Raw genomic sequence first — 18712 nt, 5'->3', positions numbered from 1 at the left:
TTCTGTCTGTGCCCGTGAGGATTAGGTGTGCCCCCCGCTTGGCAATGCCCCCACCCTCCCACAACAACACTCACGAGTCACATTTTATTGTTTATTGGCAAAATGAGTTTAACACCTTGAGTGCTGGAAGAAAACAATTCAATCAGGCCTGTGTTCTGACGGCGTATTGACCTATTTTGGGTCCTGTCTGTACAGGGAGGGTGCGGCCTTCTGGGAGTTGGACTCAATGGGGGCCCCAGGGATCTTATTCTATTGATATGGGGAACATTATTAGTCGAGCACCAGTTAAACACAAGGCTCTTTCAGTGTGTATTGTACCATTCACTGCAATGTATTAGAATTTGGAATGAGATGAGGGAATGGGAGGGTGACGGCTGCAGTTAATTGGCCGCTTTCTCCTCCAGCTCCGCCACTCGCTTCTCCAGTCCCTGTATTGTGACTCTCAGCTGCTTTATCTGCTCCAGGATCTGCTCCAGCGCCGGCTCCTGCAAGTAGAGGAAAATCCTCAATCATATGGGACGGGATAGTCACCCCCCTCCACCAATCTCCTCTCCTTTCATTTCACAAAGGTCTATGAGTAAGGGAAGATTTCCCCACTTCCTGGGCAGGAGCCAGACATTCTCTCTCTTTCCTGCGGCTTCTAAGCCCCGCCCCACACCTACTTTGCATATAAACCACTGACCCAATCTGTGTGCCATTTGGTGCAAGTGAAGCAGCAAAGTGATTTTGCAAAATTACCCCCCCCCCCCTTTACTTCTCTGATCTCTGAGCTCTTCTGCAAACTGGCTCCTCCCATATAACCTAGAACTGTTCTGTCAGCTCCACTTCCCCTTCATGTCTGACCACAAGGAGCCTTTATGTACATCTCTCTGCTTCTATTATCAGCTCTGTATGTAATAATAATAACCCTGAAACCCTACTCTGTGTTATACAGCAGACTCCTCCCACAACTCCCTGAAAACTCAAATATTTGAGCAAATGTGTGATGGGGGTGTGTCCTTTGTGCAAGTGCCATGTACAGAGCTGCTGGAGCTCAGGAAACAGGCAGTTAGTCCCCCAGTTCTCTTACCCCGCTGCTTCCGCTCTTGTTGGTCGACCCAACGCTTTTGGGGAGCCGCGTGTTCAGGACGTTCTTGGTGATTTTGAGTTCTCGGCTCTTGCTCGGGGCATAACCTTCCCGCAAAGAGATGAGCAAGGGGCCGGCGTCCTTTCCCCCCAGCCACTCCTCTGCTGTCAGGGCAGGTTCGGGCCCCACCGTGTTGGGGTACAAATCCTCCTGGAACAGGTCTGACTGCAGGAAGGGAAAGAAAATCGGGTGTGGGGTGCTTGTCTTGAACCCCCAACCTTGACCTCTGCCCCTGGGGTTAATCACATACCCACCCTGCCCCATAGGTAAATTCCCTGTATGAGATGTGTAGCTGTGGGGGTCACTTACCTTGCGTGGGACAGTCATGATTATGGGCTCACACTTCCTTTCATGCAGTTTGTAGAACCTGAAACAAAACCAGGGGGCGCCAGTGAGAAGATCTGTAATGCTCTGTAGGGGGCAGGTGTCATGCTCTGCAGAGGGTGTTGTGTAATACTCTGCAGGGTGAGATTCTTCAGGGGGCAGGGTGTAATATTCTGCAGGGATCAGTAATAGGTGTAATACTCTGCAGGGGGCAGGGTGAGATGCTCTGCAGGGGGCGGGGTGTAATTCTCTGGTGGGGTGGGATGCTGTGCAGGGATCAGTAATGGGTGGATCAGGAGGGTGGTACTTACCGGGCAATCTCACATTTATTGACCTCGAGGCCCCGTTTAGGCATGTAGCCCATCCCCCTCTGGGAATCCTTACTGGTGTACAGGGACAGGTAGTGCACGTAGGGGGCCTCGTCCGTCACCTCGAAGTAGCGGATACTGCTGTCCCCCTGTCACATAGAGACCCCCCATCAGTCTCATACATGTTGCCCCTCTGCCCCATGGGAAAAGGGCCACTTACCTTCCCGCACAGATACACAACGTTGGTGTCGGGGTCGAAGAAGGGAATGAGGACTCCACTGCTCGTGTCCAACTCCTGCAGGGTCAGGGGCTCATTCAGGGATTTCTGTGGGGGGAAAGGACAGTGGGTCCCTCCATATTCTAGTGTCCCTCACATGCCCCCACCCACTCCTCCCCCCACAGCCCCCACTCACCAGGTCCCACAGGGCCACTTGTCTCTCGCTCATGCGGCTGAACCCCGTGGTCAGTATTTGCTCATCAGAAACAAATATGGCGCGGACCGGCCGGCTGCCCTCGTGGGGCTTTTCCTTCTCCTGTGAAATCAGAGGGTGTGATCTACTGGGGTACAATATCAAGGGGTATACACTGGGGTACATGAGTATCACAATTTTGGGGTACATGAGTGTCAGTATTATGGGGTATACACATAGTTACATCGGATGTAAAAAGACAAAGTCAATCAAGTTCAACCCCTCCAAATGAAAACCCAGCCCCATACACACACCCCTCCCTACTGTCACATAAATGATATATACCCATATCTATACTAACTATAGAGTTTATTATCACAATAGCCTTTGTATTATGTCTGTCCAAGAAATCATCCAAGTCCCTCTTATAGTCATTAACTGAATCATCACCCGGCAGTGCATTCCCCAACCTCACTGTCCTCACTGTGATGAACCCCCTACTCTGTTCCTTTAAATGAAACTTCTTTTCCTCTAGTCTGAAGGGGAGGCCTCTGGTACGTGATTCTCTTTATGGGTAAAAAGGTCCCCTGCTATTTGTCTATAATGTCCTCTAATGTACTTGTAAAGTCTAATCATGTCCCCTCACAAGCGCCTTTTTCCCCCAGAGAAAACAACCCCAACCTTGTCAGTCTCCCCTCATAATTTAACTCTTCCCTCCCTCTAACCAGTTTAGTTGCACTTAGTCTCTGCACTCTCTCCAGCTCATTTATATCCCTCTTAAGGACTGGAGTCCAAAACTGCCCCCATACTCCAGATGAGGCCTCACCAGGGACCTATAAAGTGACACAATTATGTTTCATCCCTTGAGTTAATGCCCTTTTTTATACAAGAACTTTATTTGCTTTAGTAGCCACAGAATGACACTGCCCAGAATTAGACAACTTGTTATCTACAAAGACCCCTAGATCCTTCTCATTTAAGGAAACTCCCAACACACTGCCATTTAGTGTATAACTTGCATTTATATTATTTTTGCCAAAGTGCATAACCTGCATTTATCAACATTGAACCTCATTTTCCAGTTTGCTGCCCAGTTTTCCAGTTTAGACAAATCACTGTGCAAAGTGGCAGCATCCTGCATGGAACCTATAGTTCTGCACAATTTAGTCTCATCTGCACAAATAGAAACAGTACTTTCAATGGCACCTCCAGGTCATTAATAAACAAGTTGAAAAGCAAGGGACCTAGTACAGAGCCCTGCGGTACTCCACTAACAACACTGGTCCAATTAGAAAACGTTCCATTTACCACCACTCTTTGTAGTCTATCTTTTAGCCAGTTCTCTATCCAGGTACAAATACTATGTTCCAGGCCAACATTCCTTCATTAACCAGTAACCTTCTGTGTGACACTGTATCAAATGCTTAGCAAGTCTAGTAATCACATCACTGCCATCCAGAATCCAGTCTCTACTTACATTCTCATAAAAAGAAATTAAGTTAGTCTGACACACACTCATAGTATAAGATTTGCTATGAAGTCCAGTATCTTATCCTTTATTAACCCTTCGAAAGCTTTCTACCACTGACGTCAGACTAACTGGCTATATTTGAGGCTGGAACGGGATCCTTTTTGAAAAGAGGCACCACATTAGCAATTCGCCAGTCCTCGCACTATGCCAGATCTCAATAATCCTGAAAATGAAGTAAAGGTTGGCAATCACAGAGCTAAGCTCGCTAATTACCTGGGATGATACCATCTGGCCTGGACCTTGTGTTAATCTTAACATGTTCTAGTCTCTTTTGAATTTCCTCATGTGTGAACCATGCATCATTAGTTATATTACTAGAATTGGGACTGTTAAGATTAAACCTTCATTAACTGGTTCCTTATTTGTGTAGACAATGAAAAATGAGTTCAGATCTGCGCTTTTATTTGTTTCATCAACAGCTGACCCCTCTGATATCAAGGTCACCCTCCTGCTTCATTTGTTTTTTACTATTAACATATTTAAAATAATTTTGGGGTACATGAGTGTCAGTATTATGGGTATACACTGGGGTACATGAGTGTCAGTATTATGGGTATACACTGGGGTACATGAGTGTCAGTATCATGGGGTATCACTGGACACAATCATGGGGTAACATGGGACATGAGTGTCAGTATCATGGGGTATACATTGGGGTACATGATGCAGTTAGTATAATCATGGTGTCAGTATATATAACTGGGTACATGAGATATGTATCACTGGACGATGTCATTATGGGTATACACTGGGTACAATTCGTATAGTATACATGTACGAGTGTCAGTATATGGGTATACACTGGGGTACAGAGTGTCAGTATTATGGGTATACACTGGGTACATGAGTGTCATTTAGGTATACACTGGGTACGTTCATATATGGTAAACTGGGTACTGATGTCAGTATTATGGGTATACACTGGGTACATGAATGTCAGTATTATGGGTATACCTGGGGTACGAGGTCATATTATGGGGTATACACTGGTACGATGTCAGTATTATGGGGTATACACTGGGGTACATGATGTCAGTATTATGGGGTATACACTGGGTACGAGTGTCAGTATTATGGGTATACACTGGGGTACATGAGTGTCAGTATTATGGGCAGTACATCACTATCTGGGGTAACACTGACATGAGTGTCAGTATTATGGGTATACACTGGGGTAATCAGATATGGGTATCACTGGTACAGTTCATATATGGGGTATACACTGGGTACTGAGTGTCAGTATTATGGGGTATACACTGGGTACTGAGTGTCAGTATTATGGGGTATACACTCGAGTGCTTGGTACACTGTACAGTGTCAGTATTATGGGTATACACTGGGTACATGAGTGTCATATCATGGGTATACACTGGGGTACATGAGTGTCAGTATTATGGGCACTGTAATGATTCACTATCTGGGTACGACTGATGTCAGTATTATGGGGTATACACTGGGTACATGAGTGTCAGTATTATGGGGTATACACGGGTACGAGTGTCAGTATTATGGGTATACACTGGGTACGAGTGTCAGTATTATGGGGTATACACTGGGGTACATGAATGTCAGTATTATGGGGTATACACTGGGTACGAGTGTCAGTATTATGGGGTATACACTGGGTACATGAGTGTCAGTATTATGGGTATACACTGGGTACATGAGTGTCAGTATATGGGTATACACTGGGGTACATGAGTGTCATATATGGGTATACACTGGGTACATGAGTGTCAGTATTATGGGGTATACACTGGGTACATGAGTGTCAGTATTATGGGTATACACTGGGGTACATGAGTGTCAGTATTTGGGTATACACTGGGTACTGAGTGTCAGTATTATGGGGTATACACTGGGTACATGAATGTCAGTATTATGGGGTATACACTGGTACATGAGTTCAGTATTAGGGTATACACTGGGTACATGAGTGTCAGTATTATGGGGTATACACTGGGGTACATGAGTGTCAGTATTATGGGGTATACACTGGGGTACATGAGTGTCAGTATTATGGGGTATACACTGGGGTACATGAGTGTCACTATCATGGGGTATACACTGGGGTACATGAGTGTCAGTATTATGGGGTATACACTGGGGTACATGAGTGTCAGTATTATGGGGTATACACTGGGGTACATGAGTGTCAGTATTATGGGGTATACACTGGGGTACATGAGTGTCAGTATCATGGGGTATACACTGAGGTACATGAGTGTCAGTATTATGGGGTATACACTAGGGTACGAGTGTCAGTATTATGGGGTATACACTAGGGTACGAGTGTCAGTATTATGGGGTATACACTGGGGTACATGAGTGTCAGTATTATGGGGTATACACTGGGGTACCTGAGTGTCAGTATTATGGGGTATACACTGGGGTACACGAGTGTCAGTATTATGGGGTATACACTGGGGTACATGAGTGTCAGTATTATGGGGTATACACTGGGGTACAAGTGTCAGTATTATGGGGTATACACTGGGGTACAGAGTGTCAGTATTATGGGGTATACACTGGGGTACATGAGTGTCAGTATTATGGGGTATACACTAGGGTACGAGTGTCAGTATTATGGGGTATACACTGGGGTACATGAATGTCAGTATTATGGGGTATACACTGGGGTACATGAGTGTCAGTATTATGGGGTATACACTGGGGTACATGAGTGTCAGTATTATGGGGTATACACTGGGGTACATGAGTGTCAGTATTATGGGGTATACACTGGGGTACATGAGTGTCAGTATTATGGGGTATACACTGGGGTACATGAGTGTCAGTATTATGGGTATACACTGAGGTACATGAGTGTCATATTATGGGGTATACACTGAGGTACATGAGTGTCAGTATTATGGGTATACACTGGGGTACATGAGTGTCAGTATCATGGGGTATACACTGGGGTACATGAGTGTCAGTATTATGGGGTATACACTGGGGTACATGAGTGTCACTATCATGGGGTATACACTGAGGTACATGAGTGTCAGTATTATGGGGTATACACTAGGGTACGAGTGTCAGTATTATGGGGTATACACTGGGGTACATGAGTGTCAGTATTATGGGGTATACACTGGGTACGAGTGTCAGTATTATGGGGTATACACTGGGGTACATGAGTGTCAGTATTATGGGGTATACACTGGGGTACACGAATGTCAGTAGTATGGGGTATACACTGGAGTACATGAATGTCAATATTATGGGGTATACACTGGGGTACATGATGTCAGATATGGGACCACATGGGTCTGATGTCAGTATATGGGTGACTTTCACTGGATACTGAAGTGCCAAGTATAATGGTATAACACTGGGGCATGAGGTGGTCACATCATGGCATAACTGGTACACTGATGTCAGTATTAGGCGTTACACTGGGGTACATGATTCATATTATGGATGTTTCTTGTCCTTACAGGAGTACAGAGAGGCTGCCACTTGGGTTCCAGGCAACACTGTATATGAGGTCTGTGTGTGTCTCATCTATAGAGATAACGCCCTGCCCCGCGCCCACGTCCCAGATCATGATCACATTGTCACAGCCTGGCACAGAGAGGAGACAGTTGGCCAGTGTTTGTCTAGTCTGATTGGTCATCTCAGTCCTCACACTAACTGCCTGCTCAGCCCTCACTCTAACTGCCTGCGCTGCCCTCACGCTTACTGTCTGCGCTGCCCTCACACTAACTGCCTGCTCTGCCCTCACTCTAACTGCCTGCTCTGCCCTCACTCTAACTGCCTGCTCAGCCCTCACTCTAACTGCCTGCACTACCCTCACTCTAACTGCCTGCTCTGCCCTCACTCTAACTGCCTGCTAAGCCCTCACTCTAACTGCCTGCACTACCCTCACACTAACTGCCTGCTCTGCCCTCACTCTAACTGCCTGCTCAGCCCTCACTCTAACTGCCTACGCTGCCCTCACTCTAACTGCCTGCTCAGCCCTCACACTAACTGCCTGCGCTGCCCTCACACTAACTGCCTGCTCTGCCCTCACTCTAACTGCCTGCTCAGCCCTCACTCTAACTGCCTACGCTGCCCTCACTCTAACTGCCTGCTCAGCCCTCACACTAACTGCCTGCGCTGCCCTCACTAACTGCCTGCTCTGCCTCACTCTAACTGCCTGCTTAGCCTCACTCTAACTGCCTACGCTGCCCTCACACTAACTGCCTGCGCTGCCTCCACTAACTGCCTGCTCTGCCCTCACTCTAACTGCCTGCTCTGCCCTCACTCTAACTGCCTGCTCAGCCCTCACTCTAACTGCCTGCACTACCCTCACTCTAACTGCCTGCTCTGCCCTCACTCTAACTGCCTGCTAAGCCCTCACTCTAACTGCCTGCACTACCCTCACACTAACTGCCTGCTCTGCCCTCACTCTAACTGCCTGCTCAGCCCTCACTCTAACTGCCTACGCTGCCCTCACTCTAACTGCCTGCTCAGCCCTCACACTAACTGCCTGCGCTGCCCTCACACTAACTGCCTGCTCTGCCCTCACTCTAACTGCCTGCTTAGCCCTCACTCTAACTGCCTACGCTGCCCTCACACTAACTGCCTGCGCTGCCCTCACACTAACTGCCTGCTCTGCCCTCACTCTAACTGCCTGCTCTGCCCTCACTCTAACTGCCTGCTCAGCCCTCACTCTAACTGCCTGCACTACCCTCACTCTAACTGCCTGCGCTGCCCTCACTCTAACTGCCAGTCACTACCTACCTGCACTCAGCAGTATATTCAGAGCTGTGGGGTGCCACAGGACAATTCCCACTCGCTTTGTGTGTCCCTCCAGTGTAACTAGTGGTTCTGTGAGTGAGCGAGTCAGCCCTCCATCCGGAATCTCCCACACCTGCAAGAGACACATGTATTTACTTATACCCACAATGCACTGGGAGCCCATACCATCCCCTCTATATACCCACAATGCACTGGGAGCCCATAGCATCCCCTCTCTATACCCACAATGCACTGGGAGCCCATACCATCCTCTCTCTATACCCACAATGCACTGGGAGCCCATAGCATCCCCTCTCTATACCCACAATGCACTGGGAGCCCATACCATCCTCTCCCTATACCCACAATGCACTGGGAGCCCATACCATCCTCTTCCTATACCCACAATGCACTGGGAGCCCATACCATCCTCTTCCTATACCCACAATGCACTGGGAGCCCATAGCATTACCCACAATGCACTGCTTACCATGACACTGCAGTCCTCTGATCCGCTGGCAATGACATTGTCATTATGGGGGCACCAGTCAATATCCAGTACTGGCCCAGTGTGACCACAAACCACAGGCTGAGACTTGTCCAGACGCCCCGTCTGCAGAGAGAACAGAGAATATTGTCTCTCACCTGTGGCCTCACATTGCTCATCTGCTGATTAAAGGGCAAATAAACCCTGCCTATAACTCTATGTTCTGCTTTGTCCTATTCTGCAGGTTTCTGTTTATTCCAATGTTTATTTGTTAATGTGTTTATAGAATAAAGATTTAGGGTACAACGTACAGTTGCCAGTGAAACAGAGACCCCTAGTGGCCGTACGTCTCCTGCAACATCCAGACCACTGAGTCCAACTACTGCCCAGGAGGGGGGGGCAGTTTAGGGGAGTATGGGGGTAACAGATCCAAACCTGCCCCTATTAGACCCTTAGTCTGACTGTCAGTCTGGGTTTAGCCAGCAGGGGGCAGCACATTGTCTTCCCCTTTAGAATGAAGCTCAGCCATAGATCTGTTTTTTTGGGCTCACAGAGTTTCTGGTTTGTAGGTTCTGGGGTTCAACAATTATCTTCCTTCCCTATTAATAACAGTGCTGGCACAGAAAGGGTTAAAGTCAAGTGTCCAACCTATAGGCACCCTCATAACAACATTATACAACCTCATAACATAAGGCAGCAAGTTATATGAAAATCACAAGAGAATCAGGTGATCTGCCCATCAGTGAACCCCAATATTTCATGGCTAATAGTACAAAGGCAACAAATGCTGAAACATGAGAAATTCTATTGTTTTGTAAAAAAAAGTTTCCAAAAAGTTGTCTTGGTACCCCCAGTTGCACCATCGGGGTGGGGGGTAGGCCCCTAATTCCCCCCCCCCCGGGCTGGTGTTACTGGGGTGTCACATGAGAGAGAGGCGCAGAGAAAGACCAAATAAGGAGAAGAATGAGCTGCGGTCTGACACTTCCTCTGCTGCACCGACACTCTAACACCCACTGAGCTGCAATGCATCCTGGGACACTCCCACTGGCGGCAAGTTTAAACTGTCACCTGCCGGTCACATGGGACATAAATACAGAATGGTGGGAGGGGGACAAGCAGAGCGACAGATGTACCTGGGCACAAGCAATCAACAATATATCTGCTGGGAATTTAGAACCCCCCCCCCCCAGTGGCACCAGTTTCTGCCCCCTCTCCACTGGCAGCACCAGCCTGACCTGCAGTCACAGGGGGGATCATGTGACCTCTCTGTATATTCACTCTCTCGCCCTCCGATGTAATGTAACACCAGGACAGGCACTGAATGGGTTAATCCCCCTCCCTCCTGATCATAAGACTCCCCCCTGAGGAGGTCACACCCCCCAAACTCACTCACAGTCATGGGGACACACTGGGGCCATTGTCTCATCCCCCCCTCCCCTCCTACATCCTCTACCGACTGTGTGATCTGGGCCTTCAGCTCTCTATATTAACTACCCACCCCCCATATTAGCTACCCACCCCCTATATTAACTACCAAGCCCTAAAGTAACTACCCAACCCCTATAGTAACTACCCAACCCTATATTAACTACCTACCCCTATATTAACTACTTATCCCCTATAGTAACTACCCCACCCCTATAGTAACTACCCAACCTCTATGGTAACTACCCACCCCTATAGTAACTACCCAACCCCTATAGTAACTACCCAACCCCTATATTAACTACCCAGCCCTATATTAACTACTTATCCCCTATAGTAACTACCCAACCTCTATGGTAACTACCCAACCCCTATATTAACTACTTATCCCCTATAGTAACTACCCAGCCCTATAGTAACTACTTATCCCCTATAGTAACTACCCAACCCCTATATTAACTACCCAGCCCTATATTAACTACTTATCCCCTATAGTAACTACCCAACCCCTATATTAACTACCCAGCCCTATATTAACTACTTATCCCCTATAGTAACTACCCAACCCCTATATTAACTACCTATCCCCTATAGTAACTACCCAACCTCTATGGTAACTACCCAACCCCTATTTTAACTACCCAGCCCTATATTAACTACTTATCCCCTATAGTAACTACCGAACCCCCTATATTAACTACCCAGCCCTATATTAACTACTTATCCCCTATAGTAACTACCCAACCTCTATGGTAACTACCCAACCCCTATATTAACTACTTATCCCCTATAGTAACTACCCAGCCCCTATATTAACTACTTATCCCCTATAGTAACTATCCAACCCCTGTATTAACTACCCAGCCCTATATTAACTACTTATCCCCTATAGTAACTACCCAGCCCTATATTAACTACTTACCCAAAGCGCTACCTGTCCTAAGCTCAAACAGAACAAACCATTCTCTGCACTAAACTGAAACTGGGCAAGTTTGTAGATTGGAGGGGAAAAGGGGCGGGGTTACAAGTTTTATTCTTTCAAGATTTGGACAAAACCGTATTGAGATTTTTATTGAGAATTTCCCTCATTTCAGGGTGAAGGCCAGAGTGTGAGCTCTGCAGACAACAATGGTTTCCCCAGGAGTTGGTCTCATTGAGATCTTTCTGCTCAATGGGAAATATTTGTGCCCTCCCCCCCAAGCTGAGCTCAGTTCTAACTGTCAGTCCTGGGCTGTTTAGTGGCACAAACCTCTCTGTCACTTTATGAGTGAGCTCCTCACTGACTGTCAGCTGTGCACCTGCACCTCCCGCCCTCAGCTTCCTGTATCAGCCACATCCTGTCTCTCTGCTGCTCCTGCACTAACACATGTGCACTGCTGTCTTCTGACTCACTAACAAATGTATAGTCCCCACCACTCACTAACCAACTGACTATATAGGACTACATACCCCCCATTTCACTCACACAGCCTGCTATTTAGTGTTACCTCAAACATCTCCCAGCAACAGTGCCCCACTCAGCTCCTGGGTGAGTGACTGCTCAATGCTCACTCAGGGTTAGTCACCTACAGGTACAGGTGTGTGACTCACCTTAGAGAGGGGCAGTACCATGAAGGCCCCGCCTCCGCTGGCCTCTACCACTATGGCCAGGAATTTGGGGTTGACGCAGCAGAAGTTGGAGTCCCAGGTGTTCTGAGAGACCCGGATATCGTCGTAACATTGGTCGGCTTTAACCGCTTGGCCAAAAACATGGCGGAACTTACTGGTGCGAACAACCTTCCTACTCATGCTGCTGCCTGCTGGGAGAATGGCACGGCTCAGAGAGGATCATGGGAAATGCAGGAGGGAAGGCTCAGAGAGGATCATGGGAAATGCAGGCGGGAAGGCTCAGAGAGGATCATGGGAAATGCAGGCGGGAAGGCTCAGAGAGGATCATGGGAAATGCAGGAGGGAAGGAAGGACAAGTGTCATATAAAAGAGACAAGAGAAAAGCTGAGTGTGGGGTGAAGGATAATGGAGTAAATGAGAGGTGAGTGAGGCAGGAGAGTGAGTGCAGCAGTGAGTGGGGGGAAGGATTATCTCAAGGAGCCTGATACCAGGGAATTCAGTGATTTGTGATTGAGTGAGTGAGGTATGAAGGGATGAAAGAGTGAGTGAGTGAGTGAGTGAGTGAGAAGAGAGTTAGTGAGGAGCTGAGTGACAGAGGAGAGAGTCGGGGAGGGTCAATAGGTGGAAATGAGGGAAGAAATTGAGGGGAAAGTGGGGAGAATGTGAGTAAAGAGGGAGGGGAGAGTGAGTGGGAGAGTGAGTAAGGGCTGAGAGTGAGTGACAAATGGAGAAAACAGAGAGAGACCAATGTCTCCCCCCAAGTTTCAAAACGGACCCCCGGTCAGTGCCCAGTAACTCAGTCACCCCAACATCTTGTCTGCACCCGCATGTACCCCAATTGTGGAGTCAACTACCTGCCCCCCCCACTGGCATTCGCTGATTAACCCTCTGCTGCCCTAGTCTCTGTCCTGATGAACCTTTCAGTTCCCAGTTCTGTGCCCCAATTAACTCTTACACGCCCCATTCTATGTCCCAATGATTAGTCTGTCCCATTAACCCATACCCTGCCCAGTCTATGCCATGATTTATACTCTCCTGATTAACCCTCTCCTGCCCCAAATAACCAAACCCCTGCCCAGTGCCCTGGTCTGTACCTGAGTTGTGTCTGTGGGGAAGTCGCTTCTCTCTCGCTCTGTCTCTTTTTCTCTCTCTCAAGTTCTTCTTTTCTGCAAGAGACGGGGGGGGGGCAGGAAACTTGGGCTGAACCTTTCGCTCCTATCCAGCAGAGGAGGGGTTAATAGAGAAATCATCTGCAACCTCCCCCCCAGGGCCAGTCTGGTGATCACTAATGGGCTGATGATTTATACGTGAAATGCCTTTGGGTTTGAGGGGTTAAAGGGGTAACTGGGCTGAACTGAAAGTCTCATTAGACCAACGGTCGGTACATCGGAGGCAGTGAAGGAGTTAATAGAGAATTATGGGGGTGGGGCTGGATGTCAACTCTGGACAGGGAGGGGTTAATGTAGGGTCTGTTGTAGAAGGGGTTAAATGGAAGATGGGCCCATCGTGGTCTGACCCCCCCATCTCTGTACCCCCCTTGTGATCTTATCTGCCCCCCCGTCACCTCTATGAATCTCCTCCTGATCCCTTTCTGCCCCCCCCAACCATATCTGCCCCCACTTATCTATTTCTCTCCCACTAATTATCATCCCTGCCCCCCCATAACACATTGTAGTTCAGTACTAACCCCCCCCCCGTGGTGCAACATTTGTCACTTACTTCATTTCCCTTTTAATAAACACAAACCACTTCCTCATTGACCAACTGCAACACTTACCCCCCTCCAATAATGACCCCCTGACAATGGCCCCCAATTGACCAAACCCAGGGGTCGTGTGACTCACACAAGTTGCCACTGGGGGGGGGTAAATATCAGAAGAAATGAGTCATGTGGGGCCCCCAGCACTAATGTCTGTGTATTAATCATAAGACGGGGGCCCTTGTACCACATGAAGACTCCCAGCAGCCCCCGACCTTTGTATCTCCTGTTTGTTCCTAATGACACGACCCCCCCCAGTGATGCCCAGTGCCCCCATCTAATTGTTACACCCCCGGCCCCCCCCCGTCATACCCCCAAACCCACTGACAGTCCCCCAATCACACGGAACAAACTCTCCCCTAATTCTGACACTTTCATCCGTCACCAACATCCCCCCCCCATGTGGCAACTCTAGGGGGGGCCAGTGAGAAAAATAACAGCAGCAGCAGATTTGGGGGCCCAAGAAAAGGCAATTCACCCCCAGTAGGGAGATGGGACAAGGCAGCAAGGTGGGGGCACATGGGGGTCAATTAGATGAACTGGGGGGTCTTTTATCATCCTGTGCTGATCAATTACATTTATATATGGGATCAACCCCCCAAACCTTCCTTCTAACACCCCCTCACTGTAACCCCCTAATCTCAAATCCCCTCCCACTATAACTGCCCCCCCCCACTCTCCTTTGCTCCATTCCCAGTACAGATGAGTGTCAGAGCCCCCCCCCTCTTGTGCTCAGTGTCAGTAAGTGGAATCTCCTCAGTGTCAGACATGACTGGCAGGGGCCCCACCCTGGAACCTCCCACTCAGGGGCCACTCAACTCTCTCTCTCTCTTATATCTGTAACTTCATTTTCTGCTCCGTTTTCTCTATTTCATCTGTATATTTGTCCTTAATATGCCCCCCCTCTCCCTCTCTCTCCTGCCCCAGACCCTTCTCTGCCTCTTCCTTATTTCTCTTTTCTTCACCAATGTCTCCCTCCCACCTGTATTGCCCCCAGGGGAACAGTAAATAATAAATAAATAGTATTTCATGTCATTCTCTGCTTTGTTAGAGGGTTAATGAAAGAGGAAATGAAGGAGGTGATGAAGGAGGAGGAGGTGATGAAGGAGGTGATGAAGGAGGAGATGAAGGAGGTGATGAAGTAGGAGATGAAGGAGGTGATGAAGAAGGAGATGAAGGAGGTGATGAAGAAGGAGATGAAGGAGGTGATATAGGAGGAGATGAAGGAGGAGATGAAGGAGGTGATGGAGGAGGTGATGAAGGAGGAGATGAAGGAGGTAATGAAGGAGGAGATGAAAGAGGTGATGAAGGAGGTGATGAAGGAGGAGATGAAGGCGGTGATGAAGGAGCAGATGAAGGAGGTGATGAAGGAGGAGGAGGTGATGAAGGAGGAGATGAAGGAGGTGATGAAGGAGGAGATGAATATGGAGGAGATGAAGATGGAGGAGGTGATGAAGGAGGTGATGAAGGAGGTGATGAAGGAGGTGATGAAGGAGGAGATGAAGGAGGTGATGGAGGAGGAGATGAAGGAGGAGATGAAGGAGGAGATGAAGGAGGAGATGAAGGAGGTGATGAAGGAGGAGATGAAGGAGGTGATGAAGGAGGAGATGAAGGAGGAGATGAAGGAGGTGATGAAGGAGATGATGAAGGAGGAGATGAAGGAGGTGATGAAGGAGGAGGAGACGAAGGAGGAGACGAAGGAGGAGACGAAGGAGGAGACGAAGGAGGAGACGAAGGAGGAGATGGAGGAGGTGATGAAGGAGGAGATGAAGGAGGAGATGGAGGAGGTGATGAAGGAGGAGATGGAGGAGGTGATGAAGGAGGAGATGAAGGAGGTGATGAAGGACGAGATGGAGGAGGAGATGAAGCAGGTGATGAAGGCCGAGATGAAGGAGGTGATGGTGAGCAGTGATCATATGGTGGTTGCAGTGGGTTCTAATGTAACTGGTTCTTTCAAGGACAAGATATCCCATAATACTATGGCAGCATAGGAATCCCTCTGTAGTAAGCACAATTCAGCAGAAACCTCCTACTAGAGCTCATGTGACAAGTGTTGTTGGGGAGAAGAAGCAGGTTGTGGCACTTGTTAGGCTCAATCATGAGCATCTGCAACCCTGGTAGGAGTGGTGAGTCCAAAGATACTGATCCAGGATAGTCCCAGGCCTTGGAATAGGTCATCAGGCAAAACACTGTCCCAAACGTATAAGGTGCAACTTGTGCCGAGTGCTTGGACATGCGTATGGTTCCTGTCCTATGTCTTGAGAAAGCTTTGATGAGGAGTTCAGGATGGAAATTAGGTCTTGAGTCCCATTCCTCACAGGGTCAGGTTGGTGAGACGACTCCTCTTGTGCCTGATTCTGATCCAATCATCTGCATAACCAATCTCAATCTTCCAAAACCACACAGCAGTGGGGGGAATTGCAGAAAGAAAGACAATAAAGAGGCAGGTGTAGAGGGAACCCCTTCATGTTTTCAAGTTGAGGAAGGGGAGGCCCAATACCCCTATCTGCAAACAGAGTTAAGACTGAAGACTGAGTTAGGAAGCGACAGGTTCATGCAATGCTGACTCTTGTGAATTTAAGGATATTGATCCTGTAGAAGCAGAGAGGCTTCCGTCTGGTCTCTCTGTATAGAGGAAATGTTCTGATGATGATAGGAAGGCAAAAAGGAGGGCGGAAGCCTCCACATCTTAATCACCCTGTAATTGGCTGTGCCCCCTTCAATACGCGTTGTGACTATTAATGTTGCGAGGGGCAAGTCTGTAGGTGCTAGGGAGGCGGCTTTCTTTTTGCTTTCCCAAGTTGTGGCAGAGATTATTTAATCTACAGGTGCTCCACAGAACCAAAAAACAATGGACGCACAGTCCTTCATACTGGTCTAGAGGATGTGCACATTTCCCTAACCGCACGGGTTTCACCTTTTTTAGAGGAACGTGTAGAAGTAGGATAGACAGGTTTTTTTGTGAAGCAGGACTTCATAGTGTCTCCTCCTGAGGTGAAAGCTGTGGAGTCCTCTGATTACTATATGTTAGGGGTGTCCTTTAATTTTTCAGAGTCCTCTCACAGGGGAAGGGGTCGTTGGTGCCTGAATTTGGCCCTCCTGGGGCAGGATTGTGTAAATCAGTCCTTCAGGGAGTTCTTTTAGGCTCAAGAATCCTTGATGGTCAAAAAGAGGGCAGCAGGAGTCTTTTGTGGCCTAGCTAACAAAATACAAATTGCCTACCAAGCCTTCAGGAGAAAGTTGGACAGATTGGTGTCTGATGGTGGCCAAGGTGGGGAAGTTGCCAAGGTCCGTGCCCTCATGAAGGAGGATCAGTATGACAAGTACTCTTCCCTGGTTTTGGAGAGGGACTACAGGTAGCACCACTCGTCTGACCCTTTCCAAAACTGTAGGGAAGTGTTTTCCCGCAAGTCCATACATGGCTTGCAAAATGAGGCTGGGGTTCTAGAGACTTGGGTCCCTGGTTTTCTCAGGGTTATAAGAACTAATATGCTGAAATTCTGCAGGGGCTCTTGGGCAGTATGTCTTCCTTTCTGGAAGAGACCCCTATTTTCTAGGATGAGAACTTTCCTTTTTATGAATTGGAGTGTGAGATTGGAGTTGAGGAGGTCAGAACAGCAATTGAAGGCCTCCTGGAGGTCCTAGAGAGGTGCAGGATCTGTGAGTGGGGTAAGTATTTGCTGAGTTTGGTCAGTCAAAGGCTTTTCATAGGGTAAACCACAAGTACCTATGGTTACTCCTTGGCAGGTACGGTTTTCCAGTCAAATGAATCAATTGGCTAATTTCCAAAAAGTTCCCTTTTGCAAATGATTGGTCTGGGGAGAGCTTTGAGGTTTCTTTTGAGGTCAGTCAGGGTTGTCCTTTGAGCTCTCTGCTTTATGTATTTGCCATTGGTCCCCTCGTAAGGCAGATAGAGTCTTTTGGAGCAGCCTCCTTTGTGGGTGGAGATCTTCAGAGTTTGGGTCTTTCATTATCTTGAGTGCTGGCAGAGAGGCAGCTTGGTAAAGAGCGTGAGTGCTCCTCATGGAGTTCTCCCATCTTATGTTGTAGTGAGTCTGAAGGGGATGAGGCAGTGGTGTGTGTCTGTTAGGAGATCAGGGCTTCTCCCAGAAGGGAGTTCTATGGGGGATTTTTGGGTTCTTCTTTCATGCATCACTGGCCCTGAAGGACTGTCCAGATGAAGTGTTGAGATCAGGGCTCTCTTTAGTCAGCTCCCCAAGGGTCCCCTCGAAGTTTAGGGACATCATCTGACGCTACTTCCACAGAAAGCTCTATGTTAATGACAATCTAAAGTAAAGACGCACCAATGACTGTGATTGCTTACGGGAGGAACGTTCTGCTGTTTTGGGCATTCCTTGCCTCTCTGGTTGTAGTTACCAGGACTGGGCCTTATGGGGCATTCAAGTGACACAGGGGTTATGATTTAGGCACTCTTTTCTTAGTCAGCTCTGTTGTCCGCTTTTACACGTGGAGTGCACGGTGCAAGGTTTCTCTGAGGTGTGAAGTCCTCCACTGTCCAGTGGTGGTGGAGATAATACCACCTCATATAAGTGACAAGTATGAAGCCCAGCTACTTTTACAAATAGAAGCGGCTTCACAACTAGGTCAAGTTGTTGCTATGGGTGACTTCAGTTATCCAGACATTGACTGGGGTAATGGGGTTGCTAAGACAGAAAAAGCTAGTAGGTTTGTAAATATGCTGAATGACAACTTTTTATTCCAGCTCGTTCAAGAACCTACTAGGAATAACTCTCTTTTGTACCTGTAATAACTAACAATACTGAACTCATCTCTAACATTTGTGTGGGTGAGGGGCATTTAGGGAATAGTGATCATAACATGGTCTCCTTTGAGATTCTGTTGCAGAAGCAATTCTATAAGGGACCAACTAAAACACTACATTTCAGACGTGCAAACTGTGACAGTATAAGGGCATCTCTGCAACATATTAAGTGGGAAATGCTTTTCACAGGGTTAAACACAGAACAAAAATGGGAAGTCTTTAT

The 18712-nt window shown here is 47.9% G+C and overlaps 1 protein-coding gene across 1 annotated transcript; it reads right to left on the bottom strand.

Annotated features, from left to right (window-relative positions):
• Nucleotides 1–77: 77 nt before the first annotated feature.
• On the bottom strand, nt 78–13178 carry coro1a.L (coronin, actin binding protein, 1A L homeolog). The gene is given in 12 exon segments (XM_041577419.1): nt 78–485; nt 1070–1291; nt 1436–1493; nt 1762–1907; nt 1979–2083; nt 2172–2291; nt 7102–7153; nt 7155–7269; nt 8431–8560; nt 8918–9040; nt 11930–12135; nt 13042–13178. Coding segments are annotated over 11 exon segments (1374 nt in total). The 5' UTR covers nt 12128–12135; nt 13042–13178; the 3' UTR covers nt 78–380.
• Between the last annotated feature and the right edge of the window lie 5534 nt (nt 13179–18712).

The sequence above is a fragment of the Xenopus laevis genome, chromosome 9_10L (genome assembly GCF_017654675.1).
Source record: "Xenopus laevis strain J_2021 chromosome 9_10L, Xenopus_laevis_v10.1, whole genome shotgun sequence".
NCBI lineage: Eukaryota > Metazoa > Chordata > Amphibia > Anura > Pipidae > Xenopus > Xenopus laevis.
This window is presented reverse-complemented; position numbering and strand designations above follow the sequence as displayed.